General features: G+C 37.4%; 4 protein-coding genes across 4 annotated transcripts; 2 read left to right on the top strand and 2 right to left on the bottom strand.

Moving 5' to 3' along the window:
- Window positions 1–295: 295 nt before the first annotated feature.
- LOC147546511 (bifunctional protein FolD 4, chloroplastic-like) lies at window positions 296–4,159 on the bottom strand. Its single transcript, XM_086634415.1, has 5 exons — window positions 3,798–4,159; window positions 1,730–2,040; window positions 1,361–1,588; window positions 1,082–1,252; window positions 296–591 (listed from the first exon to the last, which is right to left on the bottom strand). The coding sequence occupies exons 1-5, from the start codon at window positions 3,997–3,999 to the stop codon at window positions 502–504; spliced, it is 1,002 nt and encodes a 333-aa protein (XP_086490541.1). The 5' UTR covers window positions 4,000–4,159; the 3' UTR covers window positions 296–501.
- A 5,435-nt stretch (window positions 4,160–9,594) lies between these two features.
- Window positions 9,595–13,004, top strand: LOC147546512 (scarecrow-like protein 33). Its single transcript, XM_086634025.1, has one exon. The coding sequence runs from the start codon at window positions 10,516–10,518 to the stop codon at window positions 12,763–12,765; it is 2,250 nt and encodes a 749-aa protein (XP_086490151.1). The 5' UTR covers window positions 9,595–10,515; the 3' UTR covers window positions 12,766–13,004.
- A 2,210-nt stretch (window positions 13,005–15,214) lies between these two features.
- LOC147546513 (uncharacterized) lies at window positions 15,215–25,002 on the bottom strand. Its single transcript, XM_086637489.1, has 6 exons — window positions 23,266–25,002; window positions 22,986–23,125; window positions 17,061–17,142; window positions 16,865–16,944; window positions 16,469–16,726; window positions 15,215–16,016 (listed from the first exon to the last, which is right to left on the bottom strand). The coding sequence occupies exons 1-5, from the start codon at window positions 23,305–23,307 to the stop codon at window positions 16,480–16,482; spliced, it is 591 nt and encodes a 196-aa protein (XP_086493615.1). The 5' UTR covers window positions 23,308–25,002; the 3' UTR covers window positions 15,215–16,016; window positions 16,469–16,479.
- LOC147546514 (sanguinarine reductase-like) lies at window positions 24,064–25,188 on the top strand. The gene is made up of 2 exons (XM_086637488.1): window positions 24,064–24,192; window positions 24,296–25,188. The coding sequence occupies exons 1-2, from the start codon at window positions 24,135–24,137 to the stop codon at window positions 25,057–25,059; spliced, it is 822 nt and encodes a 273-aa protein (XP_086493614.1). The 5' UTR covers window positions 24,064–24,134; the 3' UTR covers window positions 25,060–25,188.
- The last annotated feature ends 529 nt before the right edge of the window (window positions 25,189–25,717 follow it).

The following is a 25,717-nucleotide window of genomic DNA, read 5'->3' on the forward strand; positions in this document are numbered from 1 at the left end:
AATTTGGGAAGGAAGAATTGGCGTCAACGACATTGGTTTTCCGGCGACATTGAAGGTTTACTAGCGATGACACCAGTGGTTTTATTTTGTTTTTTTCATTTAATTGTCGGACCTTTAGGGTCTCCTTTCACGGATCTTTAGGATCCTTTTGTCAGACCTTTAGGGTCTCTTTTCACGGATCTTTAGGATCCTTTGTGTCTGTGTTTAGTCCAATTTCTTTCCCTTCATGAGACACTTTGCGTTTAAAGGTATGTAACTCTCATGAAGTTTTCAGAGGAGAGAAATAACAATTATCTTCCATGTAATATTGTGATTTAATCACTTTTGAATGAAAATGGTTCGCATGGTTTCAAAAAAAAAAAAAAAACTGAACATGAGGTCTTTCAACAAAAAAAAAAAAACAGAACTTGCGGAAATGATAATAATGTTTCAAAACCTACTAATAAAAGTTAAGACCAATCCCAAAACCTAATATATTTAATCAGTATGCTAATGTTTGAATCACTTTTTACTTTTTGAACGCCTACTAAATTCTTGCTTATCAGCATAAACATATGTATTGTATAGAAGATTGTCTACTGTTGATGGTTCCTGTAACATAGACAAACAAAAACAGTTGTTAGTAGAACAACCATAAAAGTAAATTCATCCTTCAATCTACAATCAATCGACCAGTCTAGCTAAATAACTCTCGAGGATTTGTTTGGGATCGAGGGTAGCTTAAGATCATCTGTTCTTGTTTGATCCCCAACTTTAACTGCTTGGGCATGTTACAATCTAGTGTGACCACTTATCTCTCTACAAGGAGGAATATTTCTGACTTAGAAATTCTATATCATGTTTAAGCTATTTTTAAAGTCACTATGCCCCATTTATATACAAAATCGAGTTTTCAAGACAAACATGTTTAAGCTGTTTAGACAAACTTGGCTCACCTGTTTCCAAGACAAGAATATATACACAAAGAAAAACAAACTCCTCCAGGTTTGTTAGTAAATCAAATCAAGTTGGCTAAAATCTGACAGACATATAATTAATAGTAGCAGAAAACCCAATTAAGGGGCATGCATAATATACTTACAGGCGGATCTGAATTGATATCGCTATTAAGCATAACTGCTCCGGATTTCATCAATGACCCCACCCTAGTTTGTTCTGCTCCAGGAACGATGAGTATATCTGCTTCTTTAATGATATTCTCGTAGTTATTAATTTCTGCACGTCCTATTTTGCTGACGCTAGTACATTCTCTCTATAAACAAAAATCAATAATCAATAAAATGACTAAACGTATTGATAAACAAAACCATTTTGACAATATTGGATCTAGTTGAACAAGGCAAATTGTAGTATGTATTACCATAAGTAGTAGCCAATCCGGGGTCACGTCGAAGTTGCTAACTAACACTGCTCTCTTTCCTTTTATGTCAAAATTAATTTCCCTTTTCAATACTCCTATGCATTTTTTTATGTCAACTCCAGTTGAAGGGTATGGAGCTCGCATCAGTTCATATGTAATTGGTTGATGAAATCCACCTGTGATTTTGTCGTAGTGTATAGCATCCAATATCTTCTCTTCATCCATATGCTGCTTTGTAAGAAAAGACAATCAGAAAGAATTCTCTACTAAGTAGTAGTCAAAGTGATCACTACCTAACCTACCCATTTAGAACAATAAGTACAAAGTCCGTGTATACGTATATATGACATAAAAAAAAAGTTTACATACTTGAGGAAGAGGGAATGGAATGAGGATGTTATGAACACAAGGGTCCTCGCGGAATCGATTGACACACTCGAGTACTTGTTCTTCGTAAATCGACTCATCATCGTCTGGTAAAGGAGCTTCATAAAGTTTGACTCCAACAATTTCACAAGTTTCCTTCATTGTCAAGTAAGTTTCAGACTCTTTTATATTCCCAAATGGAATGGTAGCTAATCCTGGAACTATCCCAAATCTATTCCTCATCATTGATATTTCTTTCCGAAGATTTTCTCTTTTTTTTCTATCATGCTCGAAAACTCCCTTCCAAAATGATTCTGCATCCAAAAGAAAATATCAATTCTCAAATCACAATTTCAAACTTGAACGAATTATGAATGTAGTAAGTAGTAGCCAAAGTAAAACAATAATCTATAGATAATAATAAAGCAAGAATCGCTTTTATTGTCTGATTAGCTAGTACGAAGTGAGCTATATCGGGCTGATTGCAGCATGTTCGACTAAATCAATAATTAAAGGAGCCTAAAGCCCAACAAGATAAAGCCTAAAACCCGATAAACTGATTATGATTTAACCTTTAGTAACCCAAATTCATTCATAAAAAAACCCCCAAATTCAATAACCATGGATTTCACTTGGAATCGAACCTCGGACCTCCCGAGTTTTAGAGTTTAGTGTTTATGTCACCACTCGCGCAACCAGGCGTTGACGAAATAAGTAAGACTAGATTATAAGAGCTCTCCAAACGTTAGATCTCTATATTGACATAATATCTATATTTTTTTCCTCCTTAAATAGAGTTTCACTCCAAACGCAAATCACTATTGGCATCTTTTTTATTTTATTAGTTTTAAATCAATAACTTATTATTCCAATATAGATTTAAAACTAATAAAATAAAAAAGATTCCAATATAAAGACTTGAATAGTAATTTGCGTTTGGAGTGAAACTGTGTTTGGAGTGAAACTGTATTTAAGAGTAAAAAATAGAGATTGTGCCAATATAGAGCTCCAATACTTGGAGATCTCCAAAGGTGCTCTAAAATTATATATTTGGAGATTTTCAAGTTCCAAAGAAAACTCTATTACTCTATAATTTAGAGTTTTGTGAATAGTGACACTTATTCACATCTCTAAGTTATAGAGTTGATGTAAAATAATATATTTTTGATCCATGGTTCTTACAAAAATTTTATTCGAGTCCTTCATATATTTGACAAATTGACTTTTATGTCCTATTATGTTTTGTATTCTAGTAAGTTAATAATATTACTTAATTAATTATATAATTACAAACTAACATAGATTAAATTTTATTAATAAAAATAAAATACTTAACAAAATATAAAACTAGATAATAAATAAACCATATCATTTTAGAATTTAATCATTTTTCTAAGACGAAGCATCAACCCATCTTACGCATAAATGCTCAACCAATTTGGAAGTGGGTATGGAGGTGGTGGATACGGATGAGAGTATGGAGGTGGTCGTTACGAAAGTGGTGAGTATGAAGTGGTGGACATCAAATTGGGAGAGACGGAAGTGGAGACTTACCAGAGTACTAAATAATTTTACGGGAGTACATACATAAAAATCTTAGTTTATATTTTCGTATTTTGTAGTAATGTACGCATTGTAATATCTCTAATATTACATATTTGTTTTTTAGGAGTATAATGACTTTATATATACAATCTTTATTAATTATATATAATTTATCAAACTTTAAAAGTTAAAATAAATAAAAATAATAAGTTATAGATTTAAAACTAATAAAATAACAAAGATGTCAATCTAGAGATTGGAATAGTGATTTGCGTTTGGAGTGAACTCTATTTAAGAAGGAAAAATATAGAGATTATGCCAATGTAGAGCTCCAACACTTGGAGATGCTCTAACAAAGTAAGGAGAAGGGGTATCTCGGGTTGATTTTGAGTCAGAGGAGAAGGGGTATCTCGGGTTGATTTTGAGTCAGCCAAAAATCAGTAAGCAAAGAAAAATAACAAATAATGGAAAACTGAAAAGGTTTTCTTTTAGTAAATTAGTAGTAGTTTAAAGTTTTGATTAGTACCGTCAGGTGGAAGGTGGAAACTTCGACTGCTATGAGTATCGACGACGACGATTCTTTCTAGGGTGCTAAAAATTTTAGATTTGAATTGAATCAAAGAATAAGGTGATAGTTGTTGTTGTAAGTGAAGAAAACCAGTTCTAGTTGTGCTCAAGTGAGGCAGAAAAGCCGTTCTGGATGATGATGGAAAAAGGGTTGATTCCATTTTCAAATTAAACGAGAAGATGGTGATGATGAATGAGCAAACAAGACAAAGAGGGATGACCAAGCTACAAACCTAAATAATAATATTAGGGTTTTCGGTTGGCCCTCCCCCCCCAATATATTATTTTTATATATCAATCAATATAAGGGGCGGCTGCTTTGGGCACCAAGGGCCGCCTAATGATTCTTATAGGCAGGCAGGCAGGCAGGCAGGCACGCACTCCTTTAGTAGAGTAGAAAAAACAAACCCCAACAAGTCAGTGAGCCCCCGTTCAACAAAAAAAAAAAAAAAAGTCGGTGAGCCCCCCCGCTAATCATACGTCATCCCTATCTTTCTCTCTCTTCTATTTCCTCTCTCATCTTGACTAACGCCGTCGATAGATCACGTAGTCTGACTTCTCGTGTCGAGCATACATCTACACGTGTATGTTCCAATATGTCTATTTTCACACTTTTTGGCGTCATGTGAATATCTGTGATCTGAAATCAATACACGATTTCATACGAAATCGGTACATAATTTCAGATAACTGATACTCTCTTGACCCCAGATGATGTGAAGACAGACATATTGGAACATGCACGTGTAGATATATGCATTGGCCCGATATACGTGCACCGCTTAGATGTAGTCGACCGCGATAAATAAATTGTCTCACTCTGTCCACCTCACCCCTCTTCTTCGGAGAAAGGTTGCCGGTCGGGCCACCTTTACCAAAAAAAAATCTCCTTTTCTCTCTCCTCTTCATCTCCTTCTTTCTCTCTCTTCTTCTTCTTTCCCTCTTCTTCATCCTTCTTTACCTCTCTCTCTAATCCCTCTTTAACCCCCCTCTCTCTCTATATAACTCCGGCGAAGGGGAGGAGCCCCTTCGCCGGAATTATATATAGAGAGAGAGTGGGGGTTAAACAGAGATTAGAGGGGTAGAGATCGAGAGAGAGGTAAAGAAAGAAGAAGAAGAGAGAGAGGTAAAGAAAGAAGAAGAAGAGAGAGAAAGAAGGAGATGAAGATAAAGACAAATCTCCGCGTTGGTGGAGTGAAAGTATCAATGACGTGGCTTCTTCTTCTCTCTCTTTCTTGTTCGTGAGAAGATAAAGACAAATCTCATTCTCCCTTAGTACACGCCGACTTCAGAACAAATTGCTGACATTTTTACGAAACCGCTAGGAGCTGAAGTCCTTCAGAAGAATATATGCTAGTTGGGCCTCATTGCCATTACTGCTCCAACTTGAGGGGGAGTATTAAGGGTAGCTGTATGGGCTACCCGACCCGACCGGGTCACACAGACCCGGTCGGTTAGGTTTGCATGGTTTGCATGGATAACCATCATAAGTGTTGTGTTTGTATTAAACTAGGAATCATACTAGTACTAGGTTTAGTATTAGGATTAGTATTTTACTTCTATAAATAGGATGTAATTGCTTAAAATATTAGTTTGAAATTGAATGAAGTTAATAATAGTTGGTGGGAGACAAGAAGTCAATTTAGTGGAAGAAGTTTATTGGTAGCTTAAGGAGCAATGTTGATCTCCAGATTAAACGTATTAAGACTTGTTTATTATCTACCAAAAATTAAAATATTGAGATTTGTTGAGTTTCAACAGAACATGCTAGAATGATAATAATGTTTCATAACCTACACATACAAGTTAAGACCAATCCAAAACCTAATTTATTTAATCAGTATACTAATGTTTGAATTACTACCTAAGTTTTGTTGGAATTTTGCTTCTTGATTAAGTGTATAATAAACTAAAAGATTTATTGTTCCGTCTAATTATACGGGCAATTGTTATTGGCTTTGTAAAATTGTAAATTACTTGAAAGTTAAGTTAGCCATTGAGATGGCAAACATGATGTCAGAGTATGTGTGTACAGTTGAAGGAGATCACTCCCAAACGGTCATAAGTGTACGTTTGAAGAATTTAGAAGATATTTCTTGGCGAATTCATACTATTATGAAAGAGATACATAAACGAAAGGAACGATTTCGGGATATCAAGTTCAACCATTGTGCTAGGAGTGCAAACTCTGTAGCTCACTTATTGGCGAAACAATATTTTAATTCCAGTTTAGAGCAGACATTGGAGATCTCTGATTCTCCTTCTTATCTTGTAAGCCAGTTTGCGCAGATGTAACCAATATATTTTTCTTGCTCAAGTAACTAATAAATTTAAGCACCGATCTCGTTTCATCAAAAAAAATTACTTGAAAGAAATAGAAGTCTAATATAAAAAAAAAATGAGTGTTAATTATTTTCTCCAAATGTCACATAATTTTAGATGAGGCCGTAAGCTGCCAAACCTAAGACTAGGACACTGCTCTCTATATATAGGACAAATACAATTATGTTACCACCAAACTTAGACGAGCCCGCTTCGTGGTGAATTTCATGGCTATGGATCCTCTCGAGATGTTCACGAAAAAACAACATCGAGACGTTTGAAATTTCATGACTCATATGAAGCTTGCTGCCTATCAACCTGTCTCAGATATAGTTGAAAGTACAAATAATTAAAAGCATTGACACTCTTCCGAATTACAACGAAATAAACATCTACTTGTCGTTCAAACTTTTGAGGTGAGTTTTGTTTTCTGAGTAAAAAGGAAACTAAAATAAGAGGATAGATGTCAAAGAGAAAGAACAAATATATTATTTTAAGAGAAAGCTTGGTCCGGAAGAATCAAGAAGCATTGCTATGTCTAAGTGGGACGTAAATAATCACGTTTGATTATGTTTAGCTTACTATAAATAAGTACACAACCCCTAGTTCCAGTCTTAATTTTTCAATTTCTCAAAGACAACAAAACATTCAAAATAAGGTAATTCAAAATTAAATGAATAAATTGAGAGAGAAAATGGAGACACTAGTTTAAAAAGTTCAACTTTTAAGGGCCCACTTACTTATCAAATCGACTTAAAAAAAGTTTAATTCTGTTTTGACTCTTATAAGAACTAAGTTGATACTGATAAGTGTCTGACAGTTCGTCTTATTAGCTTTTAAGACTCGATTTTTTTCATATTTTTTCAAAATTACGCTTGTAGTATTTTTGTAATTTTGTTTTTTTTCTTTTATCCACTTAAGCCATTTTTCTATCCTCCTCACTCAACATCGTCAAACAAATTCTTCCCTCCACTTCACCTCTTCTTGTTCTCTACTCTCGTCGTTGGGAGGTTGCTGGGCGGTGACCTTTACCGCGGACCTTCAAAAGAAACAAAAAAAAAAAAAAATCTCCTCCCTCTCTTGTTTTTCTCCCTCTTCTCTTTGTTAAAATAGACCTTGGTTTAGTTTGAATCACATTTACTTGCTTGAAAAGCTTTTCTAGTTGAAAAGATAGATAGTCTATGGAAATTCCGTTAGATCTCAAACTTCATTGTAAGTCAATTGTAAGTAGATAAATCTAACGCTATTTTGGGTATTTGATTTGAATAATGTTGCTTAGTTTGAAATTTAAATTTAATAATATCTCAGGAAATCACCATAACAACTAATTAAATTATTAGAACAGTTTTGAATAAACCATCTTATATATTTGAATATTTGTGTGAGCATTTGAAACAATGGAGGCGGAGCTCAATTTGTAATCCAATAAAAACAGAAGACGTGAAAGAACATATTCATTTATTCATCTGGTATTTCTTTATCATTGGATCAAAAGTCAGACAAACTTTTGAAGATCATCTTTTTTATTATAACTGGTCTACATCGCGTAAAAAAATACAAACCACATAGAGTTTTAGATAAATAAACAGAAGTTGATTGATTGAGGACCAAGCTTCTCTCTCTCTTCCTCAACAAAAAAAAAAAAAAAAAAAAAAAAAAAGCTTCTCTCTCTCTCCAACCTTCAAGTAAGACCCGACTTAATTAGTAGTCTTATTAACTTCAAAAAAAAAAAAAAATTAGTAGTCTTATTCATATACATCTCTAAACATTTTAAACATTGATATAGTATAAAATTAAAATGATTTTATGATTTTGTGTCAATTTAGATTTAGTATAGATTACCATTAATTCAAAACAAATTAAGACTTGGATTGGGATCAAGTGGCCATTATCAAACTCAGTATAAATGTATAAACCAAATAAGAGACAATAAATTGTTGTTGCTACTACCGTCTTATAAAGTTGGTACAATCAATAAGGACAAGAACTCGGAAGTATCCGAGCTGCTAGCTCCTCTCTCTCTCTCTTCAATGTGGTCTTACATATGGTCTCCATTCTAAGATTGAATCGAGACAAAAAAAAAAAAAAAAATATAACTTACGAAAATTATTACTCTACTTTTGTACTTTTCATTTATTTTAATCTAAACTTTTCTACTTTGGAGGGTCCGAGATGATTTCATTATTCATTGAACATATTTGGTTTTGGTCTTTCAACAAAAAAAAAAAAAATATTCGGTTTTGGTTAGAAAAAAAAAATTGGACTTGTCAAAGAGTGTAACAGTTACTTGCACAGTTTTATGCAGCATATCAAGATATCACGTATCCATCCTATTGTTAATAACGGTTTTTAAATACTGTTGAATCACGTTTTCTTTACCCTAGTCAACGGTCAGAAACACGTGTCAGTCGAAGAGGGGAGATGGGTGAATAAAAGTGAAAGATAAGATGCTTGGGCAGCAAGCTATACATGGCCACGTCACGTGGCGGCTTACTCAAACATAAATCGCTGCCGATTATTTCCCTCTCTTGGGGTTTGGTGGATTCTTCAGGAAGAGTACCTACAACACATAGGTGGGGTGATATGGGGAAGAAAGAATATTATCTGGAGCGCAAAATTTGGGTGGAAATAAAAAAAATTTAGAATTTTTTGATTCCCCAGAATACCAAAATCCTTGTATTTTTCAACTTCTTCTTCACTCTTCTTCCTTTCCCACTACTACCATCAACTCCGGCGGCTTCCACATAAATTTCGACGACACCTCCATCTCCGACGACACTTTTCTTCCCTTTTCTTTCTCATCTCCTTTCTTTCTCTCTTCTCTCTTGTCTCCATCTTCTCTCTCTCTCCGGCGAAGGGGAGCTCCTTTGTTGGAGCCAAACTAAATGATTTGGTTTGAAACCTATATGAAAAAATACCTATATTTTTATAGACACAAGTTAAAATAAAATTTGGCGCAACCATCCACCAATTAGCTTTTGTCGATAAGCATTCTTCATTTGCTACCCGATCAACAACAATTCCTTTATTTGTCAGTCAATTAGCAACAACATTTCATTTTATATAAATATGTGAGATTTGAAACTCCATCGCTCTAATCCAGACCAATATGTTTCTCTAATAATTCTGCAAACTCCAACGACTTACGTAGTGTTACAAAAATACATGTAAAACTAATATACATATACCAGCTAGATCTTCTTCTAGTCTTTCATACCCTAATTCACGTCATATTACTACTTCATAGACTTGGTATATTTCATGTATAAATCATCTTATGACAACAGTGGTTCTATCTCCATATACATACCGGATGTAAAGATAGTATAAACGAACCATAACAAAAGGGATTCTCGGAAGCTTCACACTAAAAGTATATGACACAAGACAATCTTCTCAAATCTTTAACACTACCAAATATGATCTCATCATATAAGTATTATTCTATTATCTGATAGAATCAAACAGATGATAGGATCATTGAATGATGAAGAGAGAATGGTCAGATTACAATTCAAACTAGATGGCTCTTCTTGGTGGTAGGGTCTTAACATTAGTGGGTCTCACCAAATGTATCTAGTCTTGGATTGAGTTTATGTGGTAGTAAATAGTACTAGTAGTAGTTCAGGTTCACCTCACTCAGTCTTTATTTCGTTGGATGTACTCCCCAGCCTAGGGCACACACTCTCTTCCTTTTCGAGAATATCCTCCTAGTTAGTTCCCAACTCGGCGACGAATTGAAGTTGACCGTGGACTAAATTTATAAGGATGATATCTTCTTATGCTTGCTGCCTTCTATAGTATTCAATTGTGATATGATAGTTAAAGGTGATAGTCGGTTGCCGGTGGTGGGACTGATAAAAACGGACCCTACACCTGTTTTTTTTTCTTTTATTCCGGGAAGGTTCCTCCTCCTCATTTTAACAGTAACGGCAGTGCCACCTCCTTTATAACGGGAAATGGATCAACTCGAACCCAAACTCCAACTCACACACTTCTCTCTCTCTCTGCCTCTGGCACTGGTACGCCCTTTCTCTCTCTCTCTAAAACTCACTCTGTTTCTCTCTCTCTCTACCTGTTCTTCTCCTTCTCTATTTTACTCCTCTTCTACCCAAATCTTTTTCCTTCCTACTCAACTCCATTCATCAACTTAATGTCCATTTGACTCGATTAAATTGCTTCTGTTGATTTTGAAACATCTCAAAAAAAATCTTATCTTGTGTGATTCTATAAGAGTTCACACTTCAATTTTCGGGGGAATTTGCAGCAATTTTTGTAGTTGTTGGGTTTTTAGACAATTAAATTCTCATTTGTGTGGTAAAAAAACTGAATAATTTTGTTTCAATCGAGATTAAATGGTTATGGATCCACGTCTTAAGGGTTTTATTGATGAGGAGGGATTCAAATTTAATGATGAGATTGCTTCTGATCAAGACCTTATGAACTTGTTGAATCCCAAAGAACCCAATCTTGATCAAAATAAAATCATGGGTTTAGCTCCATCTTCATCTAGTGGAATTATTAGTCCAGAAGAAGAAGAAGAAGATTGTCCTGAAGAATGTGATTTCTCTGATGTGGTTCTCAAGTACATAAATCAGATGCTTATGGAAGAGGACATGGAAGATCAAAATTGCATGTTTCAGGAATCTTCAGCTCTTCAAGCTGCTGAAAAACCCTTTTATGAAATCTTGGGTGAGAAATATCCCCCTTCTGTTGATACCCACCACAACAACACTGAGAATCAAGTTGATAACTTTATTACCAGTTACAACAGTAGTAGCAGCACTACCAGTAGTAGTAGTAATGGAGTAGATACCAACTGGATCAGTGACTATTACGGTGGTGGCGATGAGTATAAATCGTCGTCCCAAACCCTAACTAGTCCCATTGATCACGCAGTTTCAGCTCCTCAATCTTCTTTCAGCTCTTCAAACAGTTTCAATTCTGGTGTTGTTGAAAGGTTGGTTGATTCTCCTGTGGGTAAAGTTCAAATCCCAGATATGTTTTGTGAAAATGGACCCATTTTGCTGTTCAATAGAGGAGTTGAAGAAGCTAGTAAGTTTCTTCCAAATGAGAATAACTTGATCATTAACCTAGAGAACAATGGGTTATCACATTATAAACCAAAGATTGAGGCTAATGGCGGCTCTGTGGTCAAGGTGGAGAAAAAGGATGATAGAGAACACTCTCCGAATGGATCGAGGGGAAAGAAGAATGTGCATCGAGAAGATCTAGATTTAGAAGAAGGGAGAAGTAACAAACAATCTGCTGTTTTCTCCGAGGAGACTGTTCGATCAGCTATGTTTGATATGGTATTGCTCTGTAAAGGACATAAAGAGCAAGAAAACGCAAATTCTACTCTTCGTGAATCGCTGAAAACAGAAACCAACAAGAATTCTCTGCTAAATGGGAATTCGAAAGGATCTAATGGTGGAAAGTCACGAGGTAAGAAACAGAACGGTAAAAAGGATGTGGTGGATCTACGAACACTTCTTATTCATTGTGCACAATCTGTAGCAGCTGATGATCGTAGAAGTGCTTATGAACAACTGAAGCAGATCAGACAACATTCTTCCCCGTTCGGTGATGGGACTCAAAGGTTGGCTCATTGTTTTGCAGATGGTCTCGAGGCAAGGTTGGCTGGTAATGGAAGCCAGATTTATGCAACCCTCATGAACAAGAGAACTCCTGCTGCTGATATCCTAAAAGCTTACCAGCTATATCTTGCCGCTTGCCCATTCAAGAAGATCACAAATTTCTTTTCGAATCAAACCATTATGAATCTGGCTGAAAATGCAACAACTCTCCATATAGTAGATTTGGGGATTCACTATGGTTTTCAGTGGCCTTGCCTCATCGAACGCCTTTCAGCAAGACGTGGTGGTCCTCCTAAGCTTCGAATTACAGGGATAGATTTTCCGCAACCTGGTTTCCGTCCGGCACAGAGAGTTGAAGAAACAGGTCTTCGCTTAGCAAATTATGCTGAGAGTTTCAACGTCCCGTTTGAATACAATGCTATAGCTCAGAAATGGGAAACCATTCAGATTGAAGATCTTAAGATCAAGGAAGGTGAAGTCCTTGTTGTCAACAGTCTGTATCGTTTTAGGAACCTCCTTGATGAGACTGTTGTTTTGGATAGTCCGAGAAATGCTGTTCTGAACCTAGTTAGAAAGATGAATCCGGATATTTTCATCCATGGTGTTGTAAATGGAGCTTATAATGCTCCTTTCTTTGTTACACGGTTTCGAGAGGCTCTCTTTCATTTCTCTGCTTTGTTCGATACCCTTGAGGCAAATGTTCCTCGAGAGCATCCAGAGAGAATAATCCTCGAGAAGGATCTTTTCGGGCGGGAGGCTTTGAATGTCATTGCTTGCGAAGGTTCAGAGAGGGTTGAGAGACCAGAGACTTACAAGCAATGGCAGGTAAGGAATCTGAGAGCTGGGTTTACTCAACTTCCACTCGACAAGGAGATTATGAATAAGGGGAAAGACCGAGTAAAGTCATTCTACCATAAGGATTTTGTCATAGACAAAGACGGCCAATGGATGCTGCAAGGATGGAAGGGAAGGATTATTTACGCCATCTCTTCTTGGAAACCTGTCTAAGACTCGAAAATCTGAGCTCTCGTCCATGATAGAAGAGGGTCCCTCGAGCATTTTGTACAATCAACCCTTAGTCGTAATTTTGCACTTCCTTCCGTTAACGTATTAGTTAAGATGTTTCAATAAATTAGGAGATGTAACATATTTTGTGTGTTTGTTGTTAGTGAAATATCTTTTTGCTTGTTCTTGCATCTTCTGACAAGTATAATCACGTATATAAATAAACAGAATTCGCTTCTTTACTTGAGAACTTCAATCCGTGAATATAAAACAGCAGAATATTGTTATTTGTATACTTTACTATTTGATTCTTTAGCCAAAATATACTGTTGGTCGACTTGAAATCTGTAGGGACTTCAACACAAAAGTGAAGCTAAAATATTTAAAATAACTTTTTATATTATAGGATTGTGATTTTGATTACATCTAGGGTTTGCCAACGAAGACGCTGTCTCTTTTTCTTTAGGGAGGAAATAAATGAACTCCCACCACCCATTACTTTCATAATAGAGTCGGCCATTAAAACTCAACCCATTCATTCAATCCATCTTAGTACACAGGTTTTTTGTTTTCTTGCCGATCTTTCTTGATGAAGACATAAAGTTGTGAGTCATGGTTAGGACTGTGTTGATGGTGATTGTAGGAGTGGGGTGGTCCTATAGTCATCAGATGATGAGAGGGAAAGATGACAATTGGTAGTGACAATTATTTGATTGTTTTTTATGATCAAAATCAGTAGTTAAAGTTCCCTCAAGAGTATATCTTCCTATTCTGGTCTAAAACTGAAAGCCCCATATGTGCACAAGATTAATGCCACTACTTATTATAGATCTGGGATATATCCCTATAGAATCAATGTCTAGCAGATACAGACGACCAAGTCACTACAGAAATTTAGGGTTTAGAATAGATTGATGATAGCCTGTCTCTCTCCCTCTTTCTCTCTCTATTGGGTAATCAAGAGACTTTCAAAATGACAGCATCCACAGAAAGCATGGATTGATGTATTAGTATTTTGATGTTCTGAAGTTTCTCCACCATCTAGAAACTCAATTTTAAAAGAATAAAGAAATTTATCTACTGTATTTACTAAACAAACAAATAATAAAGGCCCGCGGCTTTGGGGAATTAAGAAAAATTCTCCGGGGAATAAATTCTCGAGGGAATCCAGATTTTTTTGAAAATTCTCCGGGAAATAAATTTTTATGTGGAATACAGAATACATTTTTTTGAAAGTTCTCCTTCATCTCATATGTTCTCTCTGCCACTTCACCTTCTCGACACCTCATCATCTTCTCCGGCGAAAGTCGCCGGCCGGCCAATTTTTCGGCCGGCGACCTTCAAACATAAAAAAAAATAAAATTAATTTTCTTCTCTCCTCTCTCTCTCTCTAATTTTTTTTTTCTTTTCTCTCTCTCTAGAACAGATCTAGAGAGAGAGAGAGAGAGAGAGAGAGAATTCTAGTTGTTTATTTTTAAAATTTAACTTTATGAAGTCTGACTTGAGGTAATCAAGAGCTCGAGTCAGAATTCATATTGGATTGACAAACAAAAAGCACAACCTAGGTAAGATTAGAAGATAAATGCAGTAACATGTTACAATTTTCGGTTTTCCTGACTCAATTTTAACGTCTGAGGAATATCGTTTTTCTGCTCAGGTCTTGTTCTTAATAGCCTAGTATAAGGATCAAATTTGCACTAGTACAACTACACAAAGCATGCCCTAATTGTTCAATTTTTACGGGTATAGGAATTTTACTTCAAATTCTTTTGAAAAGGATTGTATTCTCTTCTTCCCTGCAGAAGTTGAATCGAATTTATTCAACCTAGAACTATAAGATCAATGTTTACAGGTACAGGAATTTTACTTCAAATTCTTGACCCGTTTATTCATGGGTTTACTTGAGATTCCAATGAAATAATAGGCTTATGATGGGTCATGAATCGAGTGTGAATTGATTAGATCGAATTGTTACTATTCCATCTCCTATACTGAACCCAAGCATTTTAACCGTATCACTTGTCTTCGACTTTGGTTTTGGAACATTTTGTTACAATTCGAACAGACCACCTGTTCTGTTCTCACGAACAGACCACAAAACAGACCTTCTCTCTCTCTAGATCTGTTCTAGAGAGAGTGAGAAAAGAAAAAAAAAATGAGAGAGAGAGAGGAGAGAGAAAATTTAATTTAATTTTTTTTGTTTATATTTGAAGGTCGCCGGCCGAAAAGTTGGCCGGCCGGCGACTTTCGCCGGAGAAGATGATGAGGTGTCGAGAAGATGAAGTGGCAGAGAGAGGTGATGATATGGAGGAACCTTTTTTATAGCATGTTCTAAAATTAGAAGCCCCTTAACAATAAAAAGAAACATAAAAAGTCAATCTTATTTGACTAGTTTTGAGAAAAATCTTTATTCCCCTGAGAATTTTCTTTATTCCCCGAAGCCGCGGCCATAATAAATATTGAATGATTTGTTTTCGATAATTAAATATCAAATTTTGTAGATCTAAGGGCACATGCAATCGTGAAAAAAGAGATTTCGTTGCAGTTATCCAGGTACCTTAGATTCTCCATAATAATACGATAATGACAGAACAAGAAAATGATATTCTAAGAACTCACATGCTTAGAGTTATTGATAAGTTCTTCCCCATAAAGATTGATGTCTAGCAATAATCGTTGGTAGATTACATCTATTTAGGGAACCCATTGTGATATTCGGATCCGTAAGTGTTCATACGCAGTCCATTCTTGTTCATTCGGATTGTGCCGTATCTGATATACAGAACTCTAAACAACAGCAAACCTGTTACTCCAATGAATAAAGACTTGGCACTACCAGACCAGAACAACCACGAATCTGATATCCCATCATGGAGGGCCTAAAACTACCAGACTATCTCAGCTAGGATGAAGATATCCATACACAGAGGAGGTAGTATATGTCACAAGTTTTAGTGTAACCATATCGTTCCGCTTCGAAGGAGCAACGGAACTTGGAGACAAATGAGTATATAAGTATTCAGTTTTTCGCATCCTTCTCTCTCCACCTCTCACGAGGATCGGAAAAACCTAAATAAGAGGACAGAGAAAGAGCTTTTACCTCCATACCGTGTTATTTCATATCTGCCTTATACTTTGTAGGAAAGCATGAGGCATCTTTTTTTGAAACTTAAGCATGAGGCATCTTTCATTTTCGGATGATGAATCATCTCTAGCTCATGTAGCAGATCAAATACCACAAGGTCCAGATAAGCCTGGAAAAAACCCAGTTCAGTTTTCTGGATTAATTTCAGTTTTGCTGACTTTAATTGGATGATTAAAAAAGATAATGCACAATTCTTCCCATTGATTGAAAGGTCCAGATGGGAGAGAAGGTGAGCCAATGAGATAGAGCTCGAAAGTTTATTGGCCAGCATTACCATTATCCAAGTATTTGAGTTTCTAGCATAAACATTTGACTGCTAACACAATAACGATAATCCATACTTACTATGTATTTAACAGTATTTTCATTAAAAGTAAATGATATAACTTAAAATTCGCGCATATTAGTATATTACCACCTCAAATGATACAAAAGATACAAATGTTACGGTACTAGAAAAACGATTGCAAACTGAGAATCAGCACTCACAAGTTATGCGTTTAAATATTTTTATGACCTAAATTCAAAATCTAAAACTAGTAAATTGCACAACTACATCACCTGCTAAAAGCTCAAGCAGGTCTTTTTTGAGCTTTTGGTGGTCTTAGAAGATTCCAGTCCAGCTTTTCACGCTTTTGCTTCTTCTGAGAACTTCTACTGTTATTTGCTGGAGATTGTTGACCAGCTTCGCCTCCACGATTTCTTGGTGATTTCTGTATTTCACTAACACTTCGCGTCTGTTTTCTCTCATGTCCTCCATCATCATCATCACCATTTACTCTAGATACATTTCTGGAGTTCGACAAAGACCCATTTTCTCTGGAAAAGTACAAGATAAGGAGAACGAATCAGAGGCATTCTACGTTGACTCTTTCAACAAAGCTCCAAGACAGACAAAGATAACCTTGTCTGATGGAAATATACTTTCACAAAACAAATAGGGAACTTGATACTCGCCTAGAATGGGTTTTTCCATCATCAGAACTTGTCACAGGGGTTGTTGATTGATCAGAGTTTGCCACTGCTTCATTCAGTTTCTATCAAGAAAAGGCTTTTTATTTAATAAGAGAAATCATCAAAAGGGTGGGAGAGAGGCATAGGTTGTACAAGGTTTTTGAATAATTCCAGAAAATAACTTGATCTTGATACTCACATCGATAGAAGGATTAAAATTTTGAAACGATATCCTGCCTCTAAGTACCTCTGGATGAGGATTCCCTTCCATTATCACCAAGCTATAAGGAGTAAAAAACTAAAAATTTCAAAACTTGTTTCATCGATCTATGATGAACATGTGCATCAAATGGTTGATAAGCAACTCGTCTAGTAATATTATGTTAGAACTAAAAGTCGCGGAAGCTATCGAACCTTTCTAGAAATTGATCCGATTATGAAGATTAATCGAAAAGCTAAGCCAAAATCAAATATGCGAACAGAATTTAACGAGGTTCGGCTTTAAAGCCTACGTCCTCGGGCGAACAAGAAATCTTTATTGAAGGATAGATGAAGACGACTAACACAACCCGCAAGTTCGTCCCAAGATGGTACCGTATAGTAATAACCTTCTATACTAAATCTTCGACGACCGAGAAATTTAACACCGCTCAAAACTATGAAAAATTTCTCTCACTCTTGCTCTCTCTCTCTAGCTCTCTAAAGAAGAGTTGTTGTTGAGTAGTTGTGTTGGTGATTACAAGCACTCAAGACCCTTATTTATACATATTATAAGCCGGTGGGATTCGAACCAAATTGAGCCAAAAAATTGGAAACCATCACAATTTGGAAACTGCCTCCAATTGTAAACCGCCTCTAATTGATTTTACCAAACCGCCTTATCAATTGTGAAACTGCCTATTCTTTCAAAAGCAAACCGGCAATTGAAATCCAATCCAATGGAAACCGCCTCTTACAATTCTCCACCTCGTACACAATTTGAAACACCTCAAATTTTGGACGAACACCAGGATACTCCTTGTAAGATATATCTGTTTCTTGTAACGTCATCCGACTGCACCATATGACCATGGTTGCCTACGTACCCTTTTACAGGATCAAGCCTACCGTAGTTCTACCAACCCTTCACATAAAGTTTATCTTGTCGCCATTACGCCCTTTCGGGCAACTTAACACGAGCCGATTTGTAGCAATTCCAGGCAATGCTGAAACTTACTACATGTCACCACTTTAGTCAACATGTCCGCGGGATTCTCATCTGTGTGTACCTTCATGAGAGAAACATCACCTCCCTCTATGACATCTCGTACAAAGTGATACCTGACATCGATATGCTTAGTGCGAGCATGATGAACCTGATTCTTCGCCAAGTGGATCGCACTTTGACTATCACACCATAAATCTACGCACTCCTGCTTAATCCCTAGATCATCCAGAAGACCCCACAACCACAATGCTTCCTTCACACCCTCGGCCATAGCCATATACTCGGCCTCCGTAGTAGATAACGCAACTGTAGATTGTAACATCGATCGCCAACTAACTGGAGCACCATGTACTCTAAATACATAACCAGTAGTAGATCGTCTTCTATCTAGATCGCCAGCATAATCCGAGTCAACATAACCGCTTACCTGACATGTGTCTCCACCAAAGCACAAACCCGTATCAACAGTACCCTTCAAGTACCTCAAGACCCACTTCACAGCTTCCCAATGTGTCTTCCCCGGGTTTGCCATAAACCTACTAACCACACTGACCGCCTGTGAAATATCTGGACGAGTACACACCATAGCGTACATCAAACTGCCAACTGCACTAGCATACGGTACACGATCCATATGATCCTTCTCCACCGTAGTAGTGGGAGATTGTTTTCCCGAGAGCCTGAAGTGTGGTGCCAAAGGTGTTGACACCGCCTTCGCATTCTGCATCCCGAACCGAGAAACTACTCGTTCGATGTAACCTTTCTGATTCAAGTACAGTTTCTTACTTGACCGCTCTCTCTTAATCTCCATTCCCAGTATCTTCTTTGCAGCGCCCATGTCTTTCATCTCAAACTCTTGACTGAGTTGAGATTTCAACTTATTTATCTCCACCATGCTTCGAGAAGCAATAAGCATGTCATCCACATACAAAAGGAGATAAATAAAGTCACCTTCGCGAAGCTTCTTGATGTATACACAACAATCATAGTCACTTCTGCGAAAACCATGCTTTAGCATGAAAAAATCAAATCGTTTGTACCATTGACGAGGGGATTGTTTCAATCCGTAAAGAGATTTCCTCAAACGACATACTTGATTTTCTTTGCCCTCAACCTTGTATCCCTCAGGTTGAGCCATATAAATTTCTTCTTCCAAATCACCGTGCAATAAGGCGGTTTTAACATCGAGTTGTTCCAGCTCAAGATCCCTGTGAGCAACAATACTCAATAGCACCCGAATAGAAGTATGTTTCACGACCGGTGAGAAAATCTCATTGTAGTCGACCCCTTCTTTCTGTGCATAACCCTTGGCCACTAGTCTTGCCTTATACCTTGTACCTTTGATCTCGGAAGAATCCTCTTTCTTCTTGTACACCCATTTACAACCAATAACAGACTTACCTTCGGGCAATGGGACAGCCTCCCATGTCTTGTTCTTGTGAAGAGACTCCATCTCTTCTTGCATAGCAACCAACCAACTCTCTCTTTCCTCCGCGGTAATAGCTTGTTTGAAGGTGACCGGCTCGTCGTCTTCCACCGAGAGTGCATATTCAACCACATTTGCCTGCCCGTAATGCCTAAGAGGTTTGTCTGACCCTAACCTCTGTACCGGCTTATATAACCGTTTCGGCCTAGTGTGTACCGAAACATCCTGATGTTGTTGTTGTAAAACTTGTGTACCTTCCCCTTGAACCTCCTCATGATCGGGTTCATCAATTTCCTCATCCTGAGTATTATCCTGATGCTCCACCTGATCATGATTCCTAGAAACCCGTTGGTCTTCGGCTTCTACTTCCACTACTTGAGCTTTAGTAGACCCAACATCACCACAACTAGGCACCGTAGCTTTCGCAATAGCTACAATAGATGACTCATCAAACACCACATCTCTGCTGATTACAAACTTCTTGTCTTCCGTACACCATAGCCGATAACCCTTGACTCCTGTAGCATATCCTAAGAAAATTGCCTTCTTTGCTCTATTGTCAAGTTTGTTACCTTTAACATGGTAATAGGCCGTACAACCGAAAACCTTAAGTCTCCCGTAATCTGCATGTTCACCTGACCACACCTCGTAAGGTATGCCGCCATCTAAAGAAGAATGTGGAGACCTGTTCACAATATAACAAGCTGTAGCAACAGATTCTGCCCACCATTCTACGCCTAATCCCGAATTGGAGCGCATACATCTAGCCTTTTCAAGTAGTGTACGGTTCAATCTCTCTGCGACTCCATTCTGCTGAGGTGTGTTTACTACTGTCCAGTGCCTCACAATGCCTTCCTGGTTACAAAACTCCTTGAATGCCCCATCCGTGTACTCGGTCCCATTATCCGACCTTAACGTCTTCAGCTTTCGACCAGTTTTGTTCTCAACCATTGCTTTCCACACCAGGAATGTGTTGAATACCTCATTCTTATGCTTCAGAAAATAAAGCCAGACAAATCTCGAATGATCATCAACGAATGTAACAAAATACCTGGAACCACCCTTGGAAGGTAACTTTGTCGGTCCCCAGACATCGGTATGTACGTAGTCTAATACCTCTTTGCTCCTGTGCTTGCTTGTAGAGAACGTCACCCTGTGTGCCTTCCCGAACACACAATGCTCACAAAACTCCATGCAAGGCTTCTTCATGTCCTTCAACAAGCCTTTCCCGCACATCAGAGATAGACCCTTTTCTGACATATGCCCAAGGCGCATATGCCAAAGCCTCGTACTAGCCGTTGGATCCCTTCCACTGATTCCTACTGCTACATCTCCAGTAATTGTTGTCCCCAAAAGTTTGTATAAATTACCGTAACGAGTACCTCTCATTACCACCAAAGAACCCTTAACGACTTTTATGGAGCCATTCTCTATAATTATCTTACAGCCGTTCCGCTCCAACACACCAAGGGAAATTAGATTTTTCCGCAAATCGGGTATGTGTCTTACGTCCGTCAATGTTCTCACCACTCCATCGTGCATCTTGATACGTATTGTTCCGAGTCCCACAGTTTTACATATACTATCATCACCCAGTATAACTGTACCACCATCTATACTCCTATAGGTAGTAAACAACTCCCTATTTGGGCACATATGGTGTGACGCCCCTGAATCAAGCATCTACTTATCGAAGATCTTCTCAGACACCTCTGTCACCGAGAAACATTCGTCCCGCCTCTTGCATCTCTTGTTTCTCCTTGTAGCCTTCGTTCTTTTGCTTCAACTTTCTCTTTGGACAAGCCGCTTTAAAGTGGCCAAGCTCACCACAACTAAAGCACGTTTTCTTGAAAGAGCCTCTAGATTTGGATCTAGATTTCCCGCCCTTTCCCTTTCCCCTTTCATTACTCCTCCCCCTCGTTACAAACAACCCTTGTGCTTGTTCCTTGTCTACTCCACCCGACGCCATACTGCTAGTAGCAACCTTACGAAGGTCATCCGCTAATAGCGAATTTCTCGTCTCTTCCATGCTTAGACTATCACCAACAAGCATCAAAGTTTGAACAAGGTTCTCATAGGATTAGGCAATGAAAGTAACAATATGAGGGCTTGGTCCTCATCCTCAACCTTAACATCAATATCCTTCAAATCTGAGATAATCCTGTCAAACCTATTCACATATTCCTGAATAGAAGAACCCTCTTCCATTCTACATGTGAATAATTTGGATTTTAAGTAGACCCGATTCGTTAAAGTTTTCGTCATGAAACTGCTTTCTAGCTTTAACCACACACCCGCCGTCGTTGTTTCTCCGTCTACTAGGAACGCCACGTTCCTCTCAAGACACAACATAATGGTAGCCCGTGCTTCGAGATCTAACTCCTCCCAATCCTCATCTGACATATCTCCTGGTTTCTTTCCCGTCAACGTCTTGTGTAATTTCTGCGAGATTAATAGATTCTTCATCTGCATCCGCCAATAAGAAAAATCGTTTTTCCCATTGAACTTCTCTATCTCATATTTCCCTGCTTTGACCGTACCACTTCTCGATCCCATCTTCTCTTCGTTCAATCTCAACAAGGCTCTGGTACCAATTGTTAGAACTAAAAGCCGCGGAAGCTATCGAACCTTCCTAGAAATTGATCCGATTATGAAGATTAATCGAAAAGCTAAGCCAAAATCAAATATGCGAACAGAATTTAACGAGGTTCGGCTTTAAAGCCTACGTCCTCGGGCGAACAAGAAATCTTTATTGAAGGATAGATGAAGACGACTAACACAACCCGCAAGTTCGTCCCAAGATGGTACCGTATAGTAATAACCTTCTATACTAAATCTTCGACGACCGAGAAATTTAACACCGCTCAAAACTATGAAAAATTTCTCTCACTCTTGCTCTCTCTCTCTAGCTCTCTAAAGAAGAGTTGTTGTTGAGTAGTTGTGTTGGTGATTACAAGCACTCAAGACCCCTATTTATACATATTATAAGCCGGTGGGATTGGAACCAAATTGAGCCAAAAAATTGGAAACCATCACAATTTGGAAACTGCCTCCAATTGTAAACCGCCTCTAATTGATTTTACCAAACCGCCTTATCAATTGTGAAACTGCCTATTCTTTCAAAAGCAAACCGGCAATTGAAATCCAATCCAATGGAAACCGCCTCTTACATATTAGTTAATCGTAAAACTGCAGAGTTGAAGGAGGGTAATGTGGTAAAGCTAGCAACTAGACATCCGAGAGTACAAAATGGGGAATTTAACTAGGTTTTTGAAATAGATATCTAAACAATAATATAACAAAAATTAAATACTCTGAACTCAGTTAATTTATTGATTTCAATAGCTTAATGGTTTTAATAGAACAATTGAACTCAAGAATATAAGAGATTTGTATGGTTTAGTGGTAAAATGAAACCCTAATTTTACTTAATAAAGATGAAGTATCTATCATTTAATGGGTAACTAAAGTTAAACAAGTAGTAGTAGTACCATTTTTTGTTTTGGATGTTATTGGGTGAAGCAAAGTTGAGATGTACACCTACTTTAAATTCCACTTGTTCCTCCTCCTCCTCCTCTTTAGGTGGTTGTGGCGGTGGTGGTTCCACTTTCAGAGTTGCCCTTTGCATGAACTGATGAATTTCAAATTAGTAGTAGTAAATGAAAAAAAAAAAAAAACAGATCTTGATTTTTCGTATTTGTTAACAAAACCAAAAAAGAGTTTATTAAGCAAAATAGCAGTTGATTCTTATTATACTCCAAGTAAACTTACCTTCAAGTTTTTCAAAGTAGTAGACATCTCACGCTTCGCCATTTTAATTTCGCAGGAAATCTCTTCTCTCTCTTCCCTCCCTCTTTCCCAGGGTTTGGATGGGGCCTCGGGGGTTCTTTCTTGTATATCAAATCTTCAAATGGCGCATATGTCTAATTTCTTGTTTTCTTTTACAAAAATACCCAATATGTCCCATACCTTCTTTTTAGGCCACATTTTCAGTATTTTTTTTTTTGTTTCTTCTCACACTTTCCCCTCCTCCCACATCACAAGAGAAATAGTTTCACATCACAAGAGAAATAGTTTCAACAATAATCGTCGGTCGGCGACCATCTCCTGGTGACATTAGAAGAAGGATGTGTTAGGAGGGAAAATTTAATTTTTCGTCCTAAGAAGTTTTGTACTCCAAAGACTTGGTTGTTTTCCCAAAATATCAACATTTTTTGTTACAAATTTGAAATTTTTATGGTAAATGATATCAACTAAAATAAATAGGTATATCGACCAGTCCTAAAGAAAAATCTATTAGTACCTTTCTTCTACCAGGAATCTGGAATTTCGAAGCTAGGCTATTTAATCCAATTCCACCACATTTGAATGGAACTTGTTTCCACAAAAGAAAAAGAAAAGGCTTTCTCACATTTTGTCAAAAACCTCATACTCCATGTCAAAGGGTCAAAGCCGCCACACTTTTCTGTTTCAATTTTTAATTGATCTTGTTTGTCCTATAAATATATCTATTCCTGTCTCTTCACTAATTCATTCCACCAACCAAACACACAAACAGAGAACTAAACCTCCAACAAAAAATTGTCATTCTTGAGTTGTTATTTAAGCTCTTTCTTTCTTCAACTGTAATAACAAAAAAAATGGAGGGTTCATGTCAAAAAATAACTGTCCTTGTTACTGGAGCTTCTGGATTAACAGGTACATTTTCAAAATTAATTAATATCCCCATTTCTTGATTTAATGATTCAACTCTTGTGTTTCTTTCTTCTTAAATTTTAGTAACCTGGGTTTGATTTTGCAGGTCAGCTTGCATACAAGAAATTGAAGGAAAGATCAGAACAGTTTGAGGTAAGGGGTTTGGTTAGATCAGAAGCAAGCAAGCAGAAGCTTGGAGGAGGAAATGAAATCTTCATTGGAGATATAATGGATGCTAAAACCCTTGAACCTGCCATGAAAGGAATTGATGCTCTTATCATTCTTACCAGTGCCATCCCAAAGATGAAACCTTCTGATGAATTTCCCGCTGAAAGTTGTAGTACTGGAAGAGCTGAAGACATGATCGACGGATCATTTGACGGGCCAATGCCTGAATTCTACTTTGAAGATGGGCAATACCCAGAGCAAGTTGATTGGATTGGACAGAAGAATCAAATTGATACAGCTAAAGCTCTTGGAGTTAAGCACATTGTACTAGTCGGATCTATGGGTGGATCGGACCCGAACCATTTCTTGAACAGTCTTGGAAATGGAAATATATTGATATGGAAGAGGAAAGCAGAGAAGTATTTGGCTGATTCTGGGTTAGCTTATACCATTATCAGAGCTGGAGGTTTGGATAATAAAGAAGGCGGTATAAGAGAGTTGTTAATTGGGAAAGATGATGTTCTTCTCCCTACCGAAAATGGATATATTGCTAGGGCTGATGTTGCTGAAGCTTGTATTCAGGCTCTGAAGATTGAGGAGGTGAAATTTAAGGCGTTTGATTTGGGATCAAAGCCTGAGGGAACTGGTGTTCCAACTAAAGATTTTGGTGCTCTTTTCTCCCCCGTTACCGAGCGTTTCTAAGATATTATTTCGAGAGTTCCCAATGTGTGTATGTGTTGCGAATTTCCCACGCTTTTAGCTTTATTTTGTGTTGTTTCAGTTTGTTTGAGAAGTCAGCAATAAAAGAATGAGATATTTGTTATAGCTAAATGGGTACTAGTCGTGACATTTGGCTTTCTTTTTCTATCACGAGATCAAAACCTATTCTCGAAAAATATCAAATACAATTCAAGTTAAGTAAGAACGTCCTTAAGTTTCAAAAACGAGCAGTGACTTGCGAAAGAAGAGCCTTGATGTCCTCGGTTGGTATACCGTTTCCTTCTGGCTTTGAGTGCAGATCAAATGCTTTGCATTTAGCTTGTTCGAACTTCACCGTCTGTCTCACACAAAGCACAATTAGTCTTGCTAGTTTCAGAAATCCAAAGCCCGACTTTTGTTCATTCACATATTTGATACCAAACCCCATGTGCTGAATAATGTCGCAGAGTTTAAACACAGGCTTGTGCTACATCTGCTCATAGGGACATATGCACTCTCAGTTGACATTTAGGGCTCTGGCTCTGTTTTACCCATTATCTTAGGCCATTAAAGGAAAAAACGCAATCGCCAAGAAGCCAAATAAAGAAGGTATTGCATTGCTTTTTCAGGGAGATGAAACATATTAGTTCTTCTCGACTGA

This window comes from Eschscholzia californica, unplaced genomic scaffold (assembly GCF_041429995.1).
Source record: "Eschscholzia californica isolate CP2 unplaced genomic scaffold, dmEscCali1.0.p SCAF_4, whole genome shotgun sequence".
In the NCBI taxonomy this organism is placed as follows: Eukaryota; Viridiplantae; Streptophyta; class Magnoliopsida; order Ranunculales; family Papaveraceae; genus Eschscholzia; species Eschscholzia californica.

Bases quoted from the DNA above. Each gene is read 5' to 3' on its own strand.
- LOC147546511 (XM_086634415.1), bottom strand. From the start codon at position 3,999: ATGGAATCAACCCTTTTTCCATCATCATCCAGAACGGCTTTTCTGCCT. The intron at 2,041-3,797 runs GTACTAATCAAA...TTTTGGATGCAG, and splicing joins TTTCCACCTTCCACCTGACG to AATCATTTTGGAAGGGAGTT. The intron at 1,253-1,360 runs GTAATACATACT...TTTTGTTTATAG, and splicing joins CGGATTGGCTACTACTTATG to AGAGAATGTACTAGCGTCAG.
- LOC147546512 (XM_086634025.1), top strand. From the start codon at position 10,516: ATGGTTATGGATCCACGTCTTAAGGGTTTTATTGATGAGGAGGGATTC.
- LOC147546513 (XM_086637489.1), bottom strand. From the start codon at position 23,307: ATGGCGAAGCGTGAGATGTCTACTACTTTGAAAAACTTGAAG. The intron at 23,126-23,265 runs GTAAGTTTACTT...GAAATTCATCAG, and splicing joins CTACTTTGAAAAACTTGAAG to TTCATGCAAAGGGCAACTCT. The intron at 16,945-17,060 runs GTGAGTATCAAG...TTTTCTTGATAG, and splicing joins ATTTTAATCCTTCTATCGAT to AAACTGAATGAAGCAGTGGC.
- LOC147546514 (XM_086637488.1), top strand. From the start codon at position 24,135: ATGGAGGGTTCATGTCAAAAAATAACTGTCCTTGTTACTGGAGCTTCT. The intron at 24,193-24,295 runs GTACATTTTCAA...TTGATTTTGCAG, and splicing joins TGGAGCTTCTGGATTAACAG to GTCAGCTTGCATACAAGAAA.